Here is a 17,738-nt window from a genome sequence, read left to right on the forward strand (position 1 = left end):
TTAAGGTCAGGCTTGACAAAGCCCTGGCTGGGATGATTTAGTTGGGCTTGGTCCTGCTTGGAGCAGGGAATTGGACTAGATACCTCCTGAGGTCCCTTCCAATCCTGATAGTCTATTCTATGATTCTGTGCTCTGTCCATGTGATGTTCACATGGAACCTGATCTTTACCTTACAAGTTTATCTTGTCCATGGTTCCTAGCATCAAGGTGTTGCTGCTTATCTTAAATAGCACAGACATCCTGACTCCAGCATACTGGTTGTCAAGCCCCTATTTACAACTTAACCTTCCAGTCACCTTCCCAACTATGCCCACTAAGAAATGAGGCAAATTTCTTATGACAAGCCCGGCCTACATCATGTCATCGCCTGACTCCAGGAGCTGGGGCTGTAAGTAAAAAAATCAGTTATTGTGAGACTCACAATAAAACTACGAGAGATGGCAACATTGTCAACGTGGGAATCTGACACTGGAAAAAAAGCCAACATGATTCTGGGATGCATTAGCAGGTGTATTGTGAGCAAGACACGAGAAGTCATTCTTCTGCTCTACTCTGCGCTGGTCAGGCCTCAGCTGGAGTATTGTGTCCAGTTCTGGGCACCGCATTTCAAGAAAGATGTGGAGAAATTGGAGAGGGTCCAGAGAAGAGCAACAAGAATGATTAAAGATCTAGAGAACATGACCTATGAAGGAAGGCTGAAAGAATTGGGTTTGTTTAGTTTGGAAAAGAGAAGACTGAGAGGGGACATGATAGCAGTTTTCAGGTATCTCAAAGGGTGTCATAAGGCAGTGTGAGAAAACTTGTTCATCCTGGCCTCTAAGGAGAGAACAAGAAGCAATGGGCTTAAACTGCAGCAAGAGAGGATTAGGTTGGACATTAGGAAAAACTTCCTAACTGTCAGGGTGGTTAAACACTGGAATAAATTGCCTAGGGAGGTTGTGGAATCTCCATCTCTGGAGATATTTGAGAGTAGGTTAGATAAATGTCTATCTGGGATGGTCTAGACAGTATTTGATCCTGCCATGAGAGCAGGGGACTGGACTTGATGACCTCTCGAGGTCCCTTCCAGTCCTAGAGTCTATGAATCTATGAATCTGTGACTGGGGATACCGGTTTCCTGGGAACTCCACAAAGAGTTATTCTGTGACTGGTGCAACAGGAGAATGAGACATTCCTGATCAAAATACAAAGAAACGCGAGTAACAAATAGTGAAAGAGATGCCATTACTGAGCAGTTGGGAGGGGAGCGGGGCAGAATTGCAGTATGTGTGAGCCCTGAATCTCTGCATGAGAAAAGGTCAGTCATGAGAAATGGGCACATAGTGTTAAACCCTGTTCTCCCCATGAAAGCTACTCTGCACACAGGTACAGGTCGTCAGGCCAATCAAGTGCGGGGCAATGAAAATGAAGCGTGAGAGAGAGTAAGTTGCTGTACTCACCTGGGCTCCCTGTGACCCCCTGTCAGACATCCTGTGCGGTGCCACTCTCCCATGTGGAGCACAAAGAGGCATCTGGTGCTTCAGAAGGGCGGATCTTTTGGTGTGATCGATGCTTTCCCCTTGCTAATCAGCCTTGTGATGGAAGAGCCAGAAGAGTGATGAAACAGCCTCCTGATCGCACTGTTGCAATCCCTGCTCCAGCCTTCTAGCAGCAAGAAGAGGCTGGCAGGTCTCCAGACAGACGAGGAGCCCTTTCAGTGTGCATTGATCACAGGGCCTTGGCAGTCCAGAATCCTGTTAAACTGGACTCCCCAGTGTAGACTTGCTAGCACATAGCACATGCAAATTCTCCTTACCAACTCTGTTCCAAAGTGCCATGTGCTAGGATCTTCCTATTGAAACAGAGCATATGTCCTCCGGAAACCGGGACCAGCTGGATCCTAAGGCTGGCTGCTTGCTGGGGGTTACCGGAACTGTTCCCTGCCCCTCCCTCTCCATGCAAGGAAGGCCCGTGCCAAAAAGCTAATAGACATGGTGTTAAGGCATCTGTTACCCTTGGGGCTGGAAACTTAAGGAAATCATCAAAGCAAATGGCCTATTTCATAATATAAATGTGCAGGAACTCTAGCTGTTCCAACTGCCCCGGGTCCTGTGCTTTGGGGGGGTTCCTGTGCTTCAGGGAGATGTGGGGTCCAGGGTGGCCTGGGGGATTAGCAGGGGGCAGGAGCAAGCAACCTGGCCCCAGCGCACCGCACGCCGCTGGCTCCTGGCATTGCTTGGGGGAGGGAGTGGAAGCCGGAAAAAGGTGGGGTGGGGCCTTGGGAGAAGAGATGGAGTGGGGACAGGGAGGGGGCAGAGCAGGGATGGGAAGAGGCGGGGCGGGCTGGGACCGGATCGTTCGCTGCTGCCGGCACAAATCCCCCCACTAACCCTCCAGGCTGCCCTGGACCCCATGTCCCCTTGAAGTGCGGGGCCCCCCAAGCGTTGGGCCTGGGGCAGTTGCCCCAGTCTGTCCTATGGACAGGACAGCTCTGAAAATATAAGCCCAAATATTGGTGGAGCTGGGCCCACGTTCCTCAATATTGGTGGAGCTTGGGCACCACGAGCCCATATAACTCACCGACTATGGCCCTGACGGGGAGGTAAGGGGAGACCAGAGCTAATTTACTTCCCCTTACTATCCCCCCACCCTTACATTTCAGAGCATTTACCCAGCAAAATCCCTCTGAGCCCTCAGTGGGAAAGTCTAACATAGGCAGCAGTTGGTCACTTAAATATTAAACAAGCCCTTGGAGATAAAATGATCATGTTGCGGCCTGCCTGTCGAGCAGAAGGGTAATTTACCAGCTGAATGGAATCTACGTAATCCGGACCAGGGGCCTTGTTGGGTGTATTGGAAATCAAGAGCCTTCAAATGAGAGAGAACTATCCCAAAGGCAGAGGGGTCAGTCCTTGCACGCACACAGTTCCTCTCAAGGCTGGCCTGGGGTCTGAAGAGAGGTATAGCCTAGGAGTCGATTACATTCATGAATGACTGAGAATGCAGTGCACTTCCTTTCCTGGCTTCTGAATCGCACAGCATCACCCTTCCTGCATCCTTCACTGTTCCTGCATCCGGTGATTCTGCCATTCCTGTCCTGAGTGGGAACAGAAACGTCCCCTGTTTGTCCACAACTTCTTGGCACAGCTTGCCTGCGTGCACCGTACCAGAGCGATCCGCTCTTTGAGGACCCCATTTGGTGGAGAGGGTGTACTGGGCTTACCCCAGCTTCCAGGGGGCATAAGAGACGTGAAGGGACCGTGTGCAGTTAAGATCGTTGGCATCTAAATCTAGCTACGTTGACAACTGGGCACAAGCAAATAGTCACACCTCATTGGAGGCGATTTCAGTTGCCCCTACCACTAGTGCAACAGTGGGGTGTGTGGAGGCCAATAGTGCTTGCATGCAGCGTGCCATATTGATGGAGCAGGGACCATGCTGAGTGGGGCCTCCAGGACCCACTGCAATATACATATTGGATAAGCTGACTTTCTGTAGTGCAGGAACACAGCATGGGCAGGCTCGGTCGAGACTGAGCCTGGTATGCTGAGATGTCTGGGACAGCCATTTGAAAGGTGAACATGGTCAGCGCTACGTTACAGAAGTCCCAGGACTGGCTGTATTTGGACTCCGAGCCACGCGTCCTTCACCCGCGATCTGCTGGTACTGCAGACAAGCGCCAATGAATCTCCAGCTCCATCCTCAACCTGAAACAACCAAACAGTCCGTTTCTCTGACAATAAAACACGTGCAGATGTCATGGAACAATGAAAGTGAAAAACACGAGGGTCTGCATTCTGTATCTGAACGGCCACAGGGCTCCTCCACCTCCACGGGTTTTGGCTAAACCACGCCGAGGCGTCTAAATACGCTTCCAACTGGAAATGTTAAATTAATGTGTCTATCCAGCCTCCGCCTGCCAATTTGAGATGATTAACGGCTTTCAGGACTTATCCTAAAGGAGAACGGCATTAGCATATTCTGCTTGTGTCTGAGACCCCGGATATTTGATACTCCAATCCCTCCCAGAAATAAAGCTGTGGGAGTTAGCTGCCGTGTAGATTTCTTAGGAAGGGCATCGCTCCCCCAACCTCATGCCCTAGAGACCATCCTGTTTCCCACTGGCCTCTTTGTTCTTTTGAGGTTAGTACTTCGGAGATAATGCTGCCATTTACATACAAATATAAAATCCAGGCTAAGCGCATCTGCTCAGAGGTGGGCATGAAGAGGAATCAAAAAAAGAATTAACTCATGGTTTTCCCGGAAAGAGGCGATTTTATTTTTAATTTCTCTGACCCAAGGGCAGTTGAGATGCTTTGACGTGTCATGTGTTGTCCCCCACCCCTGGCTAAGCAGCCAGATTTGGGAACCGTGGAGCCTCCAGCCCCTAGGAGCTACCCTATCTAGCACACGAGGGTGCTCCTTCATGAGATCAGAGTGCCGAAGTGAGCCGATCCCTGGGGAAGCCTGACTCTTGCCACCAGACAACACAACCAGTCCTAATGTCCATCCCAGTTACCTCGTGGGAAACTGCTCCTTTAGCGCGCTGGCTGGAGGGGTGGCGATTTTGGAGCCCACCATCGCGAGTTTGAGCCTCGTCACTGCTTGTGTATGGTTTGGCTGATTGTGCCCATCCCAATGCTGATTTGTGTGTAGATGTGGCTTCCATACGGCTTCATTTACACTGGAGCCAGGCAAAGAGCTGCCTTCCCTTCTGTCTGGGAGAAAACCTGTTTCTCCTTTTGTTTGGTCACAGACTTTAAAGCATAATATCACTGCGTGTCCGTGACTCATATAGTGTTAACACATTTCACGATGATATTGATCACCAGCGTGTCACCAGGTTTCATAAAAGACCTTACTCAGTATACTTTTCTGCTGCAGTAATACTATAAACAGTCGCTTACTCTTTGGGGTTCAGGCCCCGTGTTGTCTCCCTGGGGTGTCACACTGACTGCACAAGGGCCTTGTGTGTCCCACATCGCTCCATAGAACCAGTGGGGAAACTGACCTCTAGTGGAGACTTTTCAGATCCTCAGAACTCCAGCTGCTGTTCTGCATTGGACTCTTGACTGTCTTTCAGTACCTGAATTCTCTGGTCTTGCATATTATCCAACCTGCTCCCACCTATCCCTGGCTTATCTAGCTGTGCAACAGCTGCGTCTGACTTTATCTAGTTCTGCTCACAAACTTCGCATGTGTTCATTATCCCTGGGCTTTGAGCTGCTGTTCCCAACTTAGAGGGGTTTAATATTTCTCTAACGTTATCTAAGTGATACAGCAAACTGATATAAACCCTCAGTGCAGCTCCGGTGTCAGGTAGGTTGCAGCCCATCCAAGATGAAGGGCATTCTTGCACTGGTCTGTTTCCTGCCCTATTTAATGTCTGGGGCCCAGCTCTCCTTTCCGGGTAAGAGCAGATTTTTAAAATATTTTTTTTTAACTATAATGTATCCCATTTGGATTTATGTGATGATAACAAAAGGGTGATTCAGGGTGAGATTTCTCTCCTTGCCCAATAGCTTGGCAAAAATTATGGGTTCAAACGAGCCGTTTTTGCATGAATGCAGCTGCCCAGAGCTCTGATTTTGCAAAAGCAAAATTCAGCCCTGTTCAGAAGGCCGGAGCAAGGTCTATGCGAGGGGTAGGCAATGTATGGCATGCATGCCGAAGGCGGCACGCATGCTGATTTTCACTGGCACTGTAGAACTGATAAATGAAATTGTTTTTAATTGTTCACTTTATTAATGTAACTTCTGTTCACCATTTGTTACACTTGTCTACATTGTAACTTCTGTTTACTGTTTGTCATCCACTACACTTGTCTATATTGTAACTTCTGTTCACTGTTTGCCATATTGTAATTCAAAGCCCATTTTAAAATGCTCACTCCATTCTGAAAAAGCTTTGTCCAACCTTCATGTTTGCAAAGCCTGCTGTAATCTTATTAGTTTAGTTTAAATGTGTGACTGAGGTATGGATGGATGATGGAATCAACCTCCAGCCCCAGCCTGTCCTGATGAAATAGAGTTCAAACATCACTGGCTGAAGATGCAGACAAAAGCCCTAACAAAGTAAGAGGAGTCCACCCTAAAAAGAAAAGGTACAATAGAAGGAAGATCAAAGCCAGGTCCGAGGCTGAAAGTCAGGCCTGCAATTGACGGGTGATCAATCACCAAACCCAGAGCAGCCTGACACAGCAAGACCTATAGACTCTGGATTCAAACTAAAGCCTACAAAAAGGATGGATGAGATGGGAGACTTTGGAGGGTAACATTCTGCTGCCAACATGGAAGGGCATCGGTGCATGCCCAACAGAGACCCAGCTCGTCCTTGTGCCCCACTTTCCTGGCCAGTTAGCTGCCACAAGCTACAAACCCAAGCTGCAAAATCAAGCCACAAACTCAAGCTATCTTCAGGACTGGTAACTATGCAGCAACTGCAGAACAGCTGATGGATGTATGTGTGTGTGAATGTGCGTGTGTACAGGTATTAGGTATAATGTGTGTGTATAAGAATTAAGATATTAGTTTTTGGTCATAAATCAAATTGTTATCATAATAAATGTGGCATCTTTGTCTTGCCCCCTGAAAAGATCCTGTGTAGTTTTGTCGGTACAACAGCACTCACACTGCCCAGGTCCTGGCCACTGGTCTGGGGGGGCTCTGCATTTTAATTTAATTTTAAATGAAGCTTCTTAAACATTTAAAAAAACGTATTTACTTTACATACGATAGTTTAGTTATATATTATAGACTTAGAGAAAGAGACCTTCTAAAAACATTAAAATGTATTACTGGCATGCAAAACCATAAATTAGAGTGAATAAATGAAGACTCAGCACAGCACTTCTGAAAGGTTGCCGACCCCTGGTCTAAGCACTGCTTACTTTTCACTTCTTAAGTGGTTGAGAAGGCCCCATGTTGGCCTCTTGCATAGGAGTGAATTTTACCCTTGTAGAATAATTTACCAACCAAGGGATGTGGTGCATTCTCCATCCTTGACAGCTTCAAATCAAGATTGGATGGCTTTCTAAAATACATGCGGTAGCTCGACCACAAGGCATGGGCTGGATGCAGGACTCATTGAGTGATATTCCCGGGCTTGTGTTACGCAGGAAGTCAGACTGCTCCTAACGATCGCTTCTGGGCTTAACATCCACGACTGTAAGGGAAAAACAGACAAAAATCTGTTCCGTGAAAAGCTGCTGTTGGCCATCATCGGGGACAAATTTGGGCAAAACCACCCACCTCTTTGCTCACACTTGAGGCCACCTTTTAAAAGTGCTCCGCACCCAGAATCGGCCTCTGGGTTTTAAAAGGATTCTGCTGCCATTATACGTGCCACAACCAGACTTCCCGAGTGTCTGTTCCCACACCAGTGCTGGATGGTGAAGTTCTAAAGCGCGGCAGCAAAATCAACACTTGGGGGCTTTTCTCTAGTTGGGTCTGTACGCTGTGTTCTAGTAGCACTTTCTGTTTTGCTGCAGGAGTATCTTCCAATCGCTCTTTGCTTAACGTTACTAGCCTGGTGCACGTTCACCATCGACGACAGCTGCTCTTCCCCCCGCAGGTTACTTTGTGCAAATAACCACTGTGTCGCGTGCACTTTGTCAAACCCATGAAATCAAGTCATAGCCACCTATGCACAAGCGCTTCAGAAATCCTAGCTCAATGAAGCCGACAGTAGGTTTCCCATTGATTTCAAGGGGGCCAGGATTTCACCCATGTTGTTTCCCATCTGTTTTTGTGGTCAGCTGTTTGCTTGTTTGTGCCAAGAGCTTGTCGGTGGAGTTTCCGGCAAAGGCAGAAATAACGCTTCCCTGTTTCCCTCGTGTACTCGCGTAGAGCAAATGTATAGCAAAGAATGAAAGCTGGGATCCCAAGAACCTTCATGAATAATTAAGGTCAGGCTTGTAGTTCTAACTTGAAAGGCGAAGGCTTGGCTGCCATATCTACAGGCGGGAGCAGATTCTCCCCCGAGCTTCCACAGATACATGCATTTAGGGCTCATTAAAGATCCATGGATAACGCTCTTGGCAGCAAAGCCTCTGATGGGATTTCAGCGCTGGCATGATTTGCTCTCAAGGCGGTTGAGTCTTGCTGTGCGCTGGGCAGGTGATATGGGGCAGTCAGGGCCAGCTGCCTCCAAGACGGGGAGCTGCTTCAGCCCACCTCTGCTTGCGCGCACCCCAAGGACGGCATTGGGGCGCGAAAGAGAGAGAAGCAACTTCTGATTCCCAGCTATATTACATGAACAGTATCATTTTCCCTTGTCACCAAGGGTGTGCCTTGGGTCAGTATCCACCTCACCATTGGATAGAGGAGCTAAGTTGAGGCACATAGAAAAATGCTCTGCCCAAGGTCTTCTAGTGAGTCAGTGGCAGAGCTGGGAAAAAGGACCCAGGAGTCCTGGTTCTCAATCCACTGTGTAAAGCAGGCCTCGTGTCAATCGATCCTTCCGGAGAGGGAGTCCTGAGGCTGTTTTGTACAGCTGTGGAATCAAGCAGAGAGGGAAAGTTGAAGAAACCCCCAGAAAGGTGAAAGTGATTTGAAGCAGGTCTGTGTCGATGGACTTCGTCCGTATCTGGAATGGAAAATCCAGGAAACGTAGCTTCATCCTGCAATCAGCAGGTAGTGTGAAATAGCCGCAGTGGGAAAGGATAGCATAGAGAAGACCAAGCTGAGGTGTGAAAGGAAACGGAGGGTCGACGGAGCTCATTCCAGATGGTTGGAGCTAGGTTCTCTCACACACATGAGAGGAAGTAGACCCTACTCAGACACAGGGAGAATGGTGTGTATAGACAGTTGAGTATTAAGAATGGAGCACATGGAAGAGGGAAGCTGGAGTCTCCCCTTTGACTATATTGCCTGCACAGGGCTCCTTGGGAGTAATTATTCCATAATGACAATGGGGCTTAGTGACCATTCCAATCGGCACATTAGCTGGATGAACTGAATAAACCAGCCATCGTGCCTTCAGTGAGCCAGCTACCCCTTTGAGCCGGGTAAGAGGGGAGTTGGGGACTGGTGCTGTATGTGCTCCTCCGTCCACGTTTCTAGCCCATGACCCTAGTATCTGGCCATGGGGGGCGAGGCCATAGTGAACTCTGGTCTGTCTCTTTTTGCCATCCCAGGAGAAGGTGAGCCATGGGAGATCCCCTCGTTCTACTCTGTCTCTGATAGTGAGATCAAGAGAGTCTCTGAGATGCTGTATTCTGCCGACGTGAACAAGGCCACCAGCCACGAGATTGTCCTCAACCTGCAGCACAAGATCTCCTCTGACCAGACCGGGGAAGGCCAAGACTACGCCAGCCAGAAGTGAGGGCATGGGGAGGGGTGGACGGGACAGGAGATGCTGGGAAACCCACATGTGTGGGATGTGCAGATTGTGGAGGGGGGTGCGTTGAGGTTACAGCAGATACTTGCATGGGCAGAACCTTCCACAGCCACGTAGATGTTCCCACAGGGCAGACAGAGAGGAGTGCCGCAGAGGTAGCACACACATGCGGCAGATGGGTCTGGTCAGGGTGTGGGGGTGCATGAAGGTGGATGGAAGTGGTACATACGCCTCGTTCTAGCTCTCTGGTAGGGGTGTCTCCTTCTGCAGATCCCATTTATAACTATCCGAGAGGGACTAGTTAGTCTCTGGTCAGAGAGGAAGGATGGTTCACTGGTTAGGGTACCAGCCTGAGACTTAGGTGACTTGGGAGGGTCTATCCCTTGCTCTGCCACAGACTTCTTGGTGTGACCTGGGGCAAGTCACTTAGTCTCTCTGCCTCAGTTTGCCGTGTGCCCAGTGGGGAAAATAGCACTGCCATGCCCCCCAGGGGGTGGTGAGGATAAATGCCTTAAAGATTGTGAGGCCCTCTGATGCTCCAGTGATGGGGCCCAGATAAGTACCTAAGGCACAGCTATCAGCCCACTGGCTCTGCCTCCGATTCTCCGGCTGGGTCTGTGACCAGGAGCCGTGTCTCTAAACTCTGCTCTCTTGCCAGGCTCTTCAGCTACGTGGATGAGGATGCCCTCTTCTCCAAACCCACCTTTGCCAGGCTCCTGGCTCTGCTGAATAACTACGAACGCATGACGGGCAAGGAAGAGGTGGTGATCACCTCTAAGAGCCAGGAAGTGGATGCTTTCCTGGATGAAATCTTCCAGACCCAGGTGATGGAGAAGCTGACCCAGTTCTTTCTTTCTGAAGGTAAAGTGCTGACTGTGCAGGCGTGCACAGCTGGGTGATGACACAGGTTGTGTCTGCTGCCAGGCGCTAGAGGGACCATAGGGAGGCCTCGGCTCAGTGCAGGATCCTGTCGCTCTGCCAGGTGCCGTGCAGACAGGCTGAGCCGTCAGGAGTCCAAGCAAGGAATCGCCTCCCCTCGCTGAGCCGATTTGTACTAGGTTCTGCTCTGTGTGGAGGAGCTGGCCATCCACCCCAACGTGAGGCTGCTGGACGGGAGTTTTGGCTCCCTGCGGAATGCTTGTCCCTCTAGCTTGGCTCCCACCCTAGCCGAACGCAGCTCCCGGCACCTGCTGGCCATCAGCGCCGGCAAGCAGGACTGCCTGTTCTCACCACAGCTGGCTCTCGCCTGGGAAGCTCGCTGTGCGTGTCAGTTGGAGAAGGAACATGTGTTTCTTGGTGTATTTCCCAACGCACCGTCTGCTAAATACCAAGCACGATGCTCAGGATCAGACCGTGAAAGCCAGCCTACACAGCGCCCCGGTTGTCCCTCCCCGCTCAGCTGCTCGCCGTGAACAGTTGTCACAAATAGCACATTGCATCCCGGTGCTTCGCTTCTGAGGCAGGAACGGGAAGATTCAGGCCACTAAAGACAAAGCTGCTGTTAAAACGAAGGCACACGGGGAACTCGCTGCTTGCCAGTGGGGGGCGTGAGTGACACAGAGGTAGTAGCTGGCACCTGTGCCCAGCGGGAGTCTAGGAGTGACAAAGGAGAAGGGAAAAGTGCAGCAGAGGGGCAGTTTGCACATTCAGAGAGGAGAGGGCAGGGCCGCCCAGAGGAGGGGCAAGTGCGGCAATATGCCCCAGGCCCCGCAGAGGCCCCCACAAGAGTTTTCGGGGCTCCTGGAGCAGGATCCTTCACTTGCTCCGGGGGCCCTGGATAACTCTCGTGAGGCCCAGGCCCCCGGAGCTGCTTCCGCTCCAGGTCTTTGGCAGCAATTTGGTGGTGGTGGGTCCTTCCACTCCGGGACCCACCCCCGAAGTGCCCTGAAGACCCGCGGCGGGGGGTCCTTCCACCCTGGGACCCGCCACCAATGTGCCAGGTCTTCGGCAGCAATTCGGCGGCGGGGGCCCCCACCATCAAAAACCCCAAGCCCCCTGAATCCTCTGGGCGGCCCAGGGAGAAAAGCCCATGTCCCGGCTACGAGGGTTTGATGTTCTCAATAGCGAGAATGGTGATGGAGAACATCCAATCGCTATCTCCGGGCCTTACCAGTTTTTACAAGTGAAGAGGTGGCATATGACCCTGGTAAGCCCATGCCGGAGCCAAGCAGACACCCTGCCACCTCTCGCTGGGCTGAATCACTCTGGCTGCCTAGCCCATGGATTCAGACCAGCAGTGGGCTCCGAGATCTCCCGTGGCTGGGCTATGGGGAGCTAGCTGCATCGCCGTGCCAGAGACCAGCTCTGACACCCGCTCTCTCCCTGGGCCAGGGATCTATTTGTCGGAGAATGACTTCAAGGCAGACCTGAAGGAGATGTGGTTTGGGCTTTACTCGCGCTCGAAGGGAGCGGCCATGGACTCCTCTGGCTTCGAACACGTCTTCCACGGTACCGCACTGCTCGCGGGGCGGTGGGGGGAGATCTCTGATGAGGGCACAACACAAATGCACAGCTCCGGGGGCTGTTGGAAAGTTGAATAAACACGAGGCTCCGGTACGCCCACTTGCAGAGCCCCTTCTGCTGGAGGGGACCCCCCTCCAAACACTAGAGCCAGAAAGGTCAAACACAGGGCGGGCTAAAATCTGGCCCCTAATATTCAGGTTCCTGAGGAAGCAGCCTCATCTGGAGAGGGGCTGACCTGCTGAAAACTGCCACAGGGCAGCCTCTGTGGAAATCAGGCCACATGTTTAAGAAGCAGCAGCCCGAGCTCTGGGGACAGCCCTTTAGATCCATAGATCTCCAAGCGTGTTCTAAAGGAGGCTGGTATCATTAGCCCCCTTTTACAGATGGGAAACTGAGGCACAGACAGAGATGCGCCTGGCCCAAGTTTGCCCACCAGGCCAGTGGCAGAGACCGCTGGGAACAATCACTGGGATGTAATTTCTGCCAATCACACAAGTGTGAGCAGGGATGGGGTAGGGGGAGGTCAATCACTGGGAATTTGCCAAGGGGCTAGTTTGACGTGAAAGCTGAAATGGACCAGACTAGGTGTGCCAGTCTGATAGGTGGCATAGCCAAGCCTAGGGTGGGATTTCCTGGGGATAACCCCCTTGTACTGAGGGCCAGGGTGGTGTTGGTGGCCTGCAATACACACATCACTCCGGATAATCTGGTGGACCCTCCTGGCTGTAACCTGCATGGCTCTGAGTTTAGTGCTGGGTCTTTTCAGGCCGGCATTTACCTTGGGCAGCATTTCTCAGGTCAGGCCACTTAGTTATTCTTAGCCACTTAACAGGATATTAATTCACCCCGACCCACGTTAGCACGTAACCCACGGTGTCGAGACGACGGATGTTCTAGGTCCCTGCTGAACAGACAGATACAGCCCCATGAGTGATTGTCCTAAAGTGCCATGTGGTCAGGCAGTTGTACCGGAGAACTTCACAGACCCCTGTGTACCCTCAGAATCCCCGGGGGAGATGGGAACTCAGGGAAAAGTGATGAGCGGCTAGAAGAAGCTGAGAGGCCCGTTCGGAAGGGCACAGGGTCTGCGGGAAGCCGTCGGTGGCGCTGCCTGCTCTGGGGCGGGACGGGAAATGAGCCAGAAACAGGCCGTGACTCCAGCTCTGCTTCCTCTCGCCTGCAGGTGAAATCAAGAGTGGGAAAGTCTCAGGCTTTCACAACTGGGTCCATTACTATGAGCTGGAGAAGAACGGGCAGATCAATTACCTGAGCTACAGCTATGATGGACCTGTGAGTGCTGAGGGGAGAACGTCCATGGGGCCTAGCTTGGCCTGGCTCCTACCCGCCTGCTCCAGGGGGAGGCGGCTCCCAGCCCGGCTCAATGCGGCTCCTACCCGCCCGCTCCAGGGGGAGGCGGCTCCCAGCCCGGCTCAGTGCAGCTCCTACCCGCCCGCTCCAGGGGGAGGCGGCTCCCAGCCCGGCTCAATGCGGCTCCTACCCGCCCGCTCCAGGGGGAGGCTCCTACCCGTCCGCTCCAGGGGGAGGCGGCTCCCAGCCCATCTAAGTGCGGCTCCTACCCGCCCGCTCCAGGGGGAGGCTCCTACCCGCCCGCTCCAGGGGGAGGCGGCTCCCAGCCCGGCTCAGTGCGGCTCCTACCCGCCCGCTCCAGGGGGAGGCGGCTCCCAACCTGGCCCAGCTCAGCATGGCTCCTAGAGTGGAGGGAGGATCTCTTTCTGCTCCCCTACTCAGCCTGCTGCCTCCTGGCCCCACGAGGGGTCTGGGATCAAGTCTCAGTTCCAGTGGCGGGGTGGGGCAGTGTAAGGGGGGCTTAGAGAGTCCCTTTGCAGGCCCAGCACAGACGGGGGGACAAAGTCTCCACCCATGGAGTCCTGAGCCATCGCAGTCCAGCCGTTGGCTGGCGAGTGGGCTGCCCGGCGTCCCTGCCCCGCGCTGGCTCATTGGGTAGCGAACTGGTGCCATCCTTTATCCAATGTGCCCTCTTGAGATAGTTTCCAACCGGAGACAGCCCAGAGTACTTCCTGCCAGGGGCACCCACCTCTTGCGTCCCCTTGTCTGGTTGCAGTGGACCGGCTACCCTGACATCATGGCCTTCCAGTACCGCTGGACGGGTTATCTGAAGAGTGTTGGCTCCTTCTTCATTGGCTCCAGCCCCGAGTTTGAGCTGGCCGTGTACACGCTGTGTTACAAAACCAGGCCCAACAAGCTGTGAGTATCAGACACAATGCCAGGTAGGCCGGGCCTCAGTGGGGGTGTTGCCCCCGAAGAGGCACTGGCCCGGGGGGACAGACGTTCAGGTCATTTCTGGTAGCAATTCACGTACTTTTTAAAAACTCTTTGTTGTGTGTAAAACCCTTTGAGAAGCCTGCTAATGTCTCCTTCCCCACAGGTTTTAGTGGCAAAGACGATAACTGCAGTCTGATCCTTAGAGCAGGGGGAGCTGGCAGTCACGACTCCTGGGTTCTCTCCCAGCTTTGGGAGGGGAGTGGTGCCTAGTGGTTAGAGCAGGGGCTTGGGATCAGGATTCCAGCCTTCTCAGCATTGCCATCCCCAAGTGTTCAAAACTCATGTCAGGCCACAGGGAAACAAAACACAGGATTGGCTTAAACACTGTGAGGCTTCTAAGAGATACCACACGTGGGGACACGTTTGTATCGCCCTGAGGGGTGCACTCAAGGCTCGAGGCTTCAGAGGGCGACATGGCGCTGGACGGCCTCCCCAGTGTCCTCACGTCCATCTCCTTGCAGGTGCACGCTCAGCCTTGACGGGAAATCGGCTCAGATTCAGACTTACTCCTGGGCCAACTCGGAGTACGGAGCAGGCAAGCAGTACCTCGCCTCCTCGTACCCCAACTCCCCCTGACCCTCCCCCCCAGCACCATGACAATAAACCTTTCCCTTGCTCAGCCGCTCCCTCTTGCCTTTTGTTTTCAGGGGCCCAAGTGGGGGACTTCCCCCGGCCCCCGCCTGCACGCGTGGCGCCTGCTGCTAGTTTCTTGCAGTGATTGTTGTTTGGGGAGGGTGCATACGTGGCCTGTTATGTGACACTAGGTAATACCTGTGTCCAGTTTTGGGCCCCACACTACAAGAAGGATGTGGAAAAATTGGAAAGAGTTCAGCGGAGGGCAACAAAAATGATCAGGGGGCTGGAGCACATGACTTACGAGGAGAGGCTGAGGGAACTGGGGTTATTTAGTCTGCAGAAGAGAAGAGTGAGGGGGGATTTGATAGCAGCCTTCAACTACCTGAAAGGGGGCTCCAACGAGGATGGATCCAGACTGTTCTCAGTGGTGGCAGATGACAGAACAAGGAGCAATGGTCTCAAGTTGCAGTGGGGGTGCTCTAGCATTGGATATTAGGTATATTGGGGTGAGGGCTCTGTCAGAGAAAGAAGCTAATAGGCTGATTGGGGAGGTAGCTGCAGCTGGGCCACGCCCCAATCAGGCCTCATCTGGCCCTATATAAGAGGCTGGGTACCAGGAGCTCAGCAGTCTCTTTCTAGCTGTAGAGGGAGAGGGACCTGGCTGCAGGGACCTGAGCAGAGTGGAGCAGGGCTGGGGAAAGGCAGAGGAGCTGGGGAGCTCCAGCCTGGAAAGCCCCAGGCTGTGGCCTAGCACAAGGCCAACAGGTACTAGGGGTTGCAGAGGGCAGCCCTGAGGTAGGCAAAGGCAGCAGGTCCAAACCCCTGATCATAAATCAACCAGGTGATGAATAGTCTGATACTGCAGTCTGCGGCAGGGGGCAGGGACTAGACAATGCCTGGCAGTAGCCTTATACTGAGGCAAGGTGGGGATAGAGGGTGGGGGCTCCCCAGGAAGGGAGACCCCTGAATGTGAGGGGTTACTGCCAGGGGCAGCGCCCCAGATAACTGGGCACTGGAGTCCAGGGAGGGATGCGGGGCCCCAGGAGCAGTGGGATACTGGCCTGCAGGGGGTGCTCCGGAGGCTGGATGAGCTAATTCCCGAGACGACTAGCAGGAGGTGCTGCAACGGTGAGTCTCACATCGCTACATTAGGAAACACTATTTCTCTGGGAGGGTGGTGAAGCGCTGGAATCAGTTCCCTAGGGAGGTGGTGGAATCTCCTTCCTTGGAGGTTTTTAAGGTCAGGCTTGACAAAGCCCTGGTTGGGATGATTTAGTTGGGGTTGGTCCTGCTTTGAGCAGGGGTTTGGACTAGATACCTCCTGAGGTCCCTTCCAACCCTGATCTGATTCTATGAACCTTGGGCAAGTGCAGAGCAAATTTAGTTCTTGTTCCTTTGCCCCCAGCAGGCTCCAGGGTTAATGCGCCCTGTGCACATTGTCCGGCTCCGTTTGGATCTTGGAATGCGAGTGGTGGTCATGAGTCAAGCTTCTGCCTTGTGGTTTGTGCTGTGCTCAGAGCCGCCCTGGCCGGGAGCCCCCCCAGGGCAACGGGGCCCCTGAGAGCAGCCAGCCACTGAGCTCTCGCTGGTAAAGCAGCCCGACTAACGGCCTGCTCCATTGTCGCTGTCCATGGTGACGGCAGTGAGGTCTCCAGGTGGAGTTTAGATGGAAAACATCCCTTATTGCTACAGACTAAGCCCTCCCAGCCACACATGGGCCTGAGAGCTCCTGACTAGGCAGCAAACAGGCACAGATGCCCTGGAAAAGCCGGGCTTCCTCCCCATCCTGCAGCTGGCCCAACCGTTCCCAGTTGCTGGGGGTGGGCAAGTGTCAGGGAATCTCCCTTGGCAGGGCGTAGGCCAGGCCATGGTAGCGCTCCTGAGAGATGCAGACCCTTCTCCGAACACATACACACACACGCCTGCCCGCCCTGCCCTGCCCTGCCCTGCCCTGCCCTGCCCTGCCCTGCTCTGCCGGCTGATGCAGTTTGCGGCCAAATCCATCCCTTCTCTCCTCTCCACTGCGAAGACCCCGCAGAGGTGATTCCCCAAGCAGCAGCTGCAGTGAAGAAACCACAAATGTAGGATGCATGGAGGGGAGCAAAGCCTTTTGCCTTCCTGAAGCCTGCTCCTGAAATCAGTGGCAAAACTCCAGTGGAGCAGGACCAGGCCTTTAAACGGCCCCAGGGCGGCCTTGGATCCATCTCATTAGCAGCTCAACTAGCCCTTCCTATGATGAGAGCAGGGATCCAGAAACACTTTGCAGGCCGAGAACTCTCCCGTTGCGACCAAAGGCGGCTGTTCTGATGGGTGCTGCCATGAAAAGAGCTGCTGCGTCTGCCCAGTGAACACGCCGCCACTGTCCCCCGCCAGGAGAGCCACTGGCCCAGACGGGTCAGGCAAGGCTGTGGGGAAATGGAGGACAAATTCAGCAGGGCTGCAAACAGAGTAGAGGCCAGGGACGTGTGCGGCTTGTGAAGTCAAGGGCTGGGGCGGGAGAGCTGTTCCTGTTCAGCAGAGGGTCCCCTCTATTTTCAGGGGTGCCCGATTGATATGTCCCGAAGGTGCCTGCTTTCCAGAGGGAGGGGGCTCAGCACATTCTAAGAACCAGGCCCCTTTGAGGTGACACCCCCCTACCCATGAAACCAGAGATTTCCCAAATCCCTTCTTCTGTCTGGGCTCCAGCGCCGTCTCTCTTTCCCCGCCTTCCTGTGCCGAGCTGCAACGCGCGGCCAGGCCCTGCTGTGCTGCGTATGATTTCCCTGGCAGCGCCTCTGATTTTCCAGGCAACAGAAAGACCCCCGCAAAGCATGAAGCTGCTGGGGGTTTATGGCTTTCGGCGTCAATGCTGCCTGATACCTTCATGGCTCCCGGTCACTGGTGCTTGGTGAATGGGGAGGTTGTGGCTTGTCTTAGAAGCCTGCGAACTGGCACCATTTGCTCACCGCCAGCTACGTCTTTCTTCACTGGCTGATTTAGGCCTCGTAATTCCCCCTGGCAGTAGCACCGGTGGGAAGTACAACGTAGCCTGGGTTCGGGCGTTAATATTGTCGCCCCTCTGCCAAGCGGGAGTCGAT

The 17,738-nt window shown here is 53.3% G+C and overlaps 1 protein-coding gene across 1 annotated transcript; it reads left to right on the plus strand.

Moving 5' to 3' along the window:
• The first annotated feature begins 9,003 nt into the window (after positions 1 to 9,003).
• On the plus strand, positions 9,004 to 14,668 carry LOC115647812 (poly(U)-specific endoribonuclease-D-like). Its single transcript, XM_030554637.1, has 6 exons — positions 9,004 to 9,299; positions 9,977 to 10,179; positions 11,650 to 11,766; positions 12,965 to 13,071; positions 13,865 to 14,007; positions 14,547 to 14,668. The coding sequence occupies exons 1-6, from the start codon at positions 9,064 to 9,066 to the stop codon at positions 14,659 to 14,661; spliced, it is 921 nt and encodes a 306-aa protein (XP_030410497.1). The 5' UTR covers positions 9,004 to 9,063; the 3' UTR covers positions 14,662 to 14,668.
• The last annotated feature ends 3,070 nt before the right edge of the window (positions 14,669 to 17,738 follow it).

This window comes from Gopherus evgoodei, chromosome 3 (genome assembly GCF_007399415.2).
Source record: "Gopherus evgoodei ecotype Sinaloan lineage chromosome 3, rGopEvg1_v1.p, whole genome shotgun sequence".
NCBI classification, from domain to species: domain Eukaryota; kingdom Metazoa; phylum Chordata; order Testudines; family Testudinidae; genus Gopherus; species Gopherus evgoodei.

Coding starts and splice junctions, on each gene's coding strand:
- LOC115647812 (XM_030554637.1), top strand. CDS start 9,064: ATGGGGGGCGAGGCCATAGTGAACTCTGGTCTGTCTCTTTTTGCCATC. Junction 9,300..9,976: donor CAAGACTACGCCAGCCAGAA/GTGAGGGCATGG, acceptor CTCTCTTGCCAG/GCTCTTCAGCTACGTGGATG. Junction 11,767..12,964: donor CTTCGAACACGTCTTCCACG/GTACCGCACTGC, acceptor TCTCGCCTGCAG/GTGAAATCAAGAGTGGGAAA.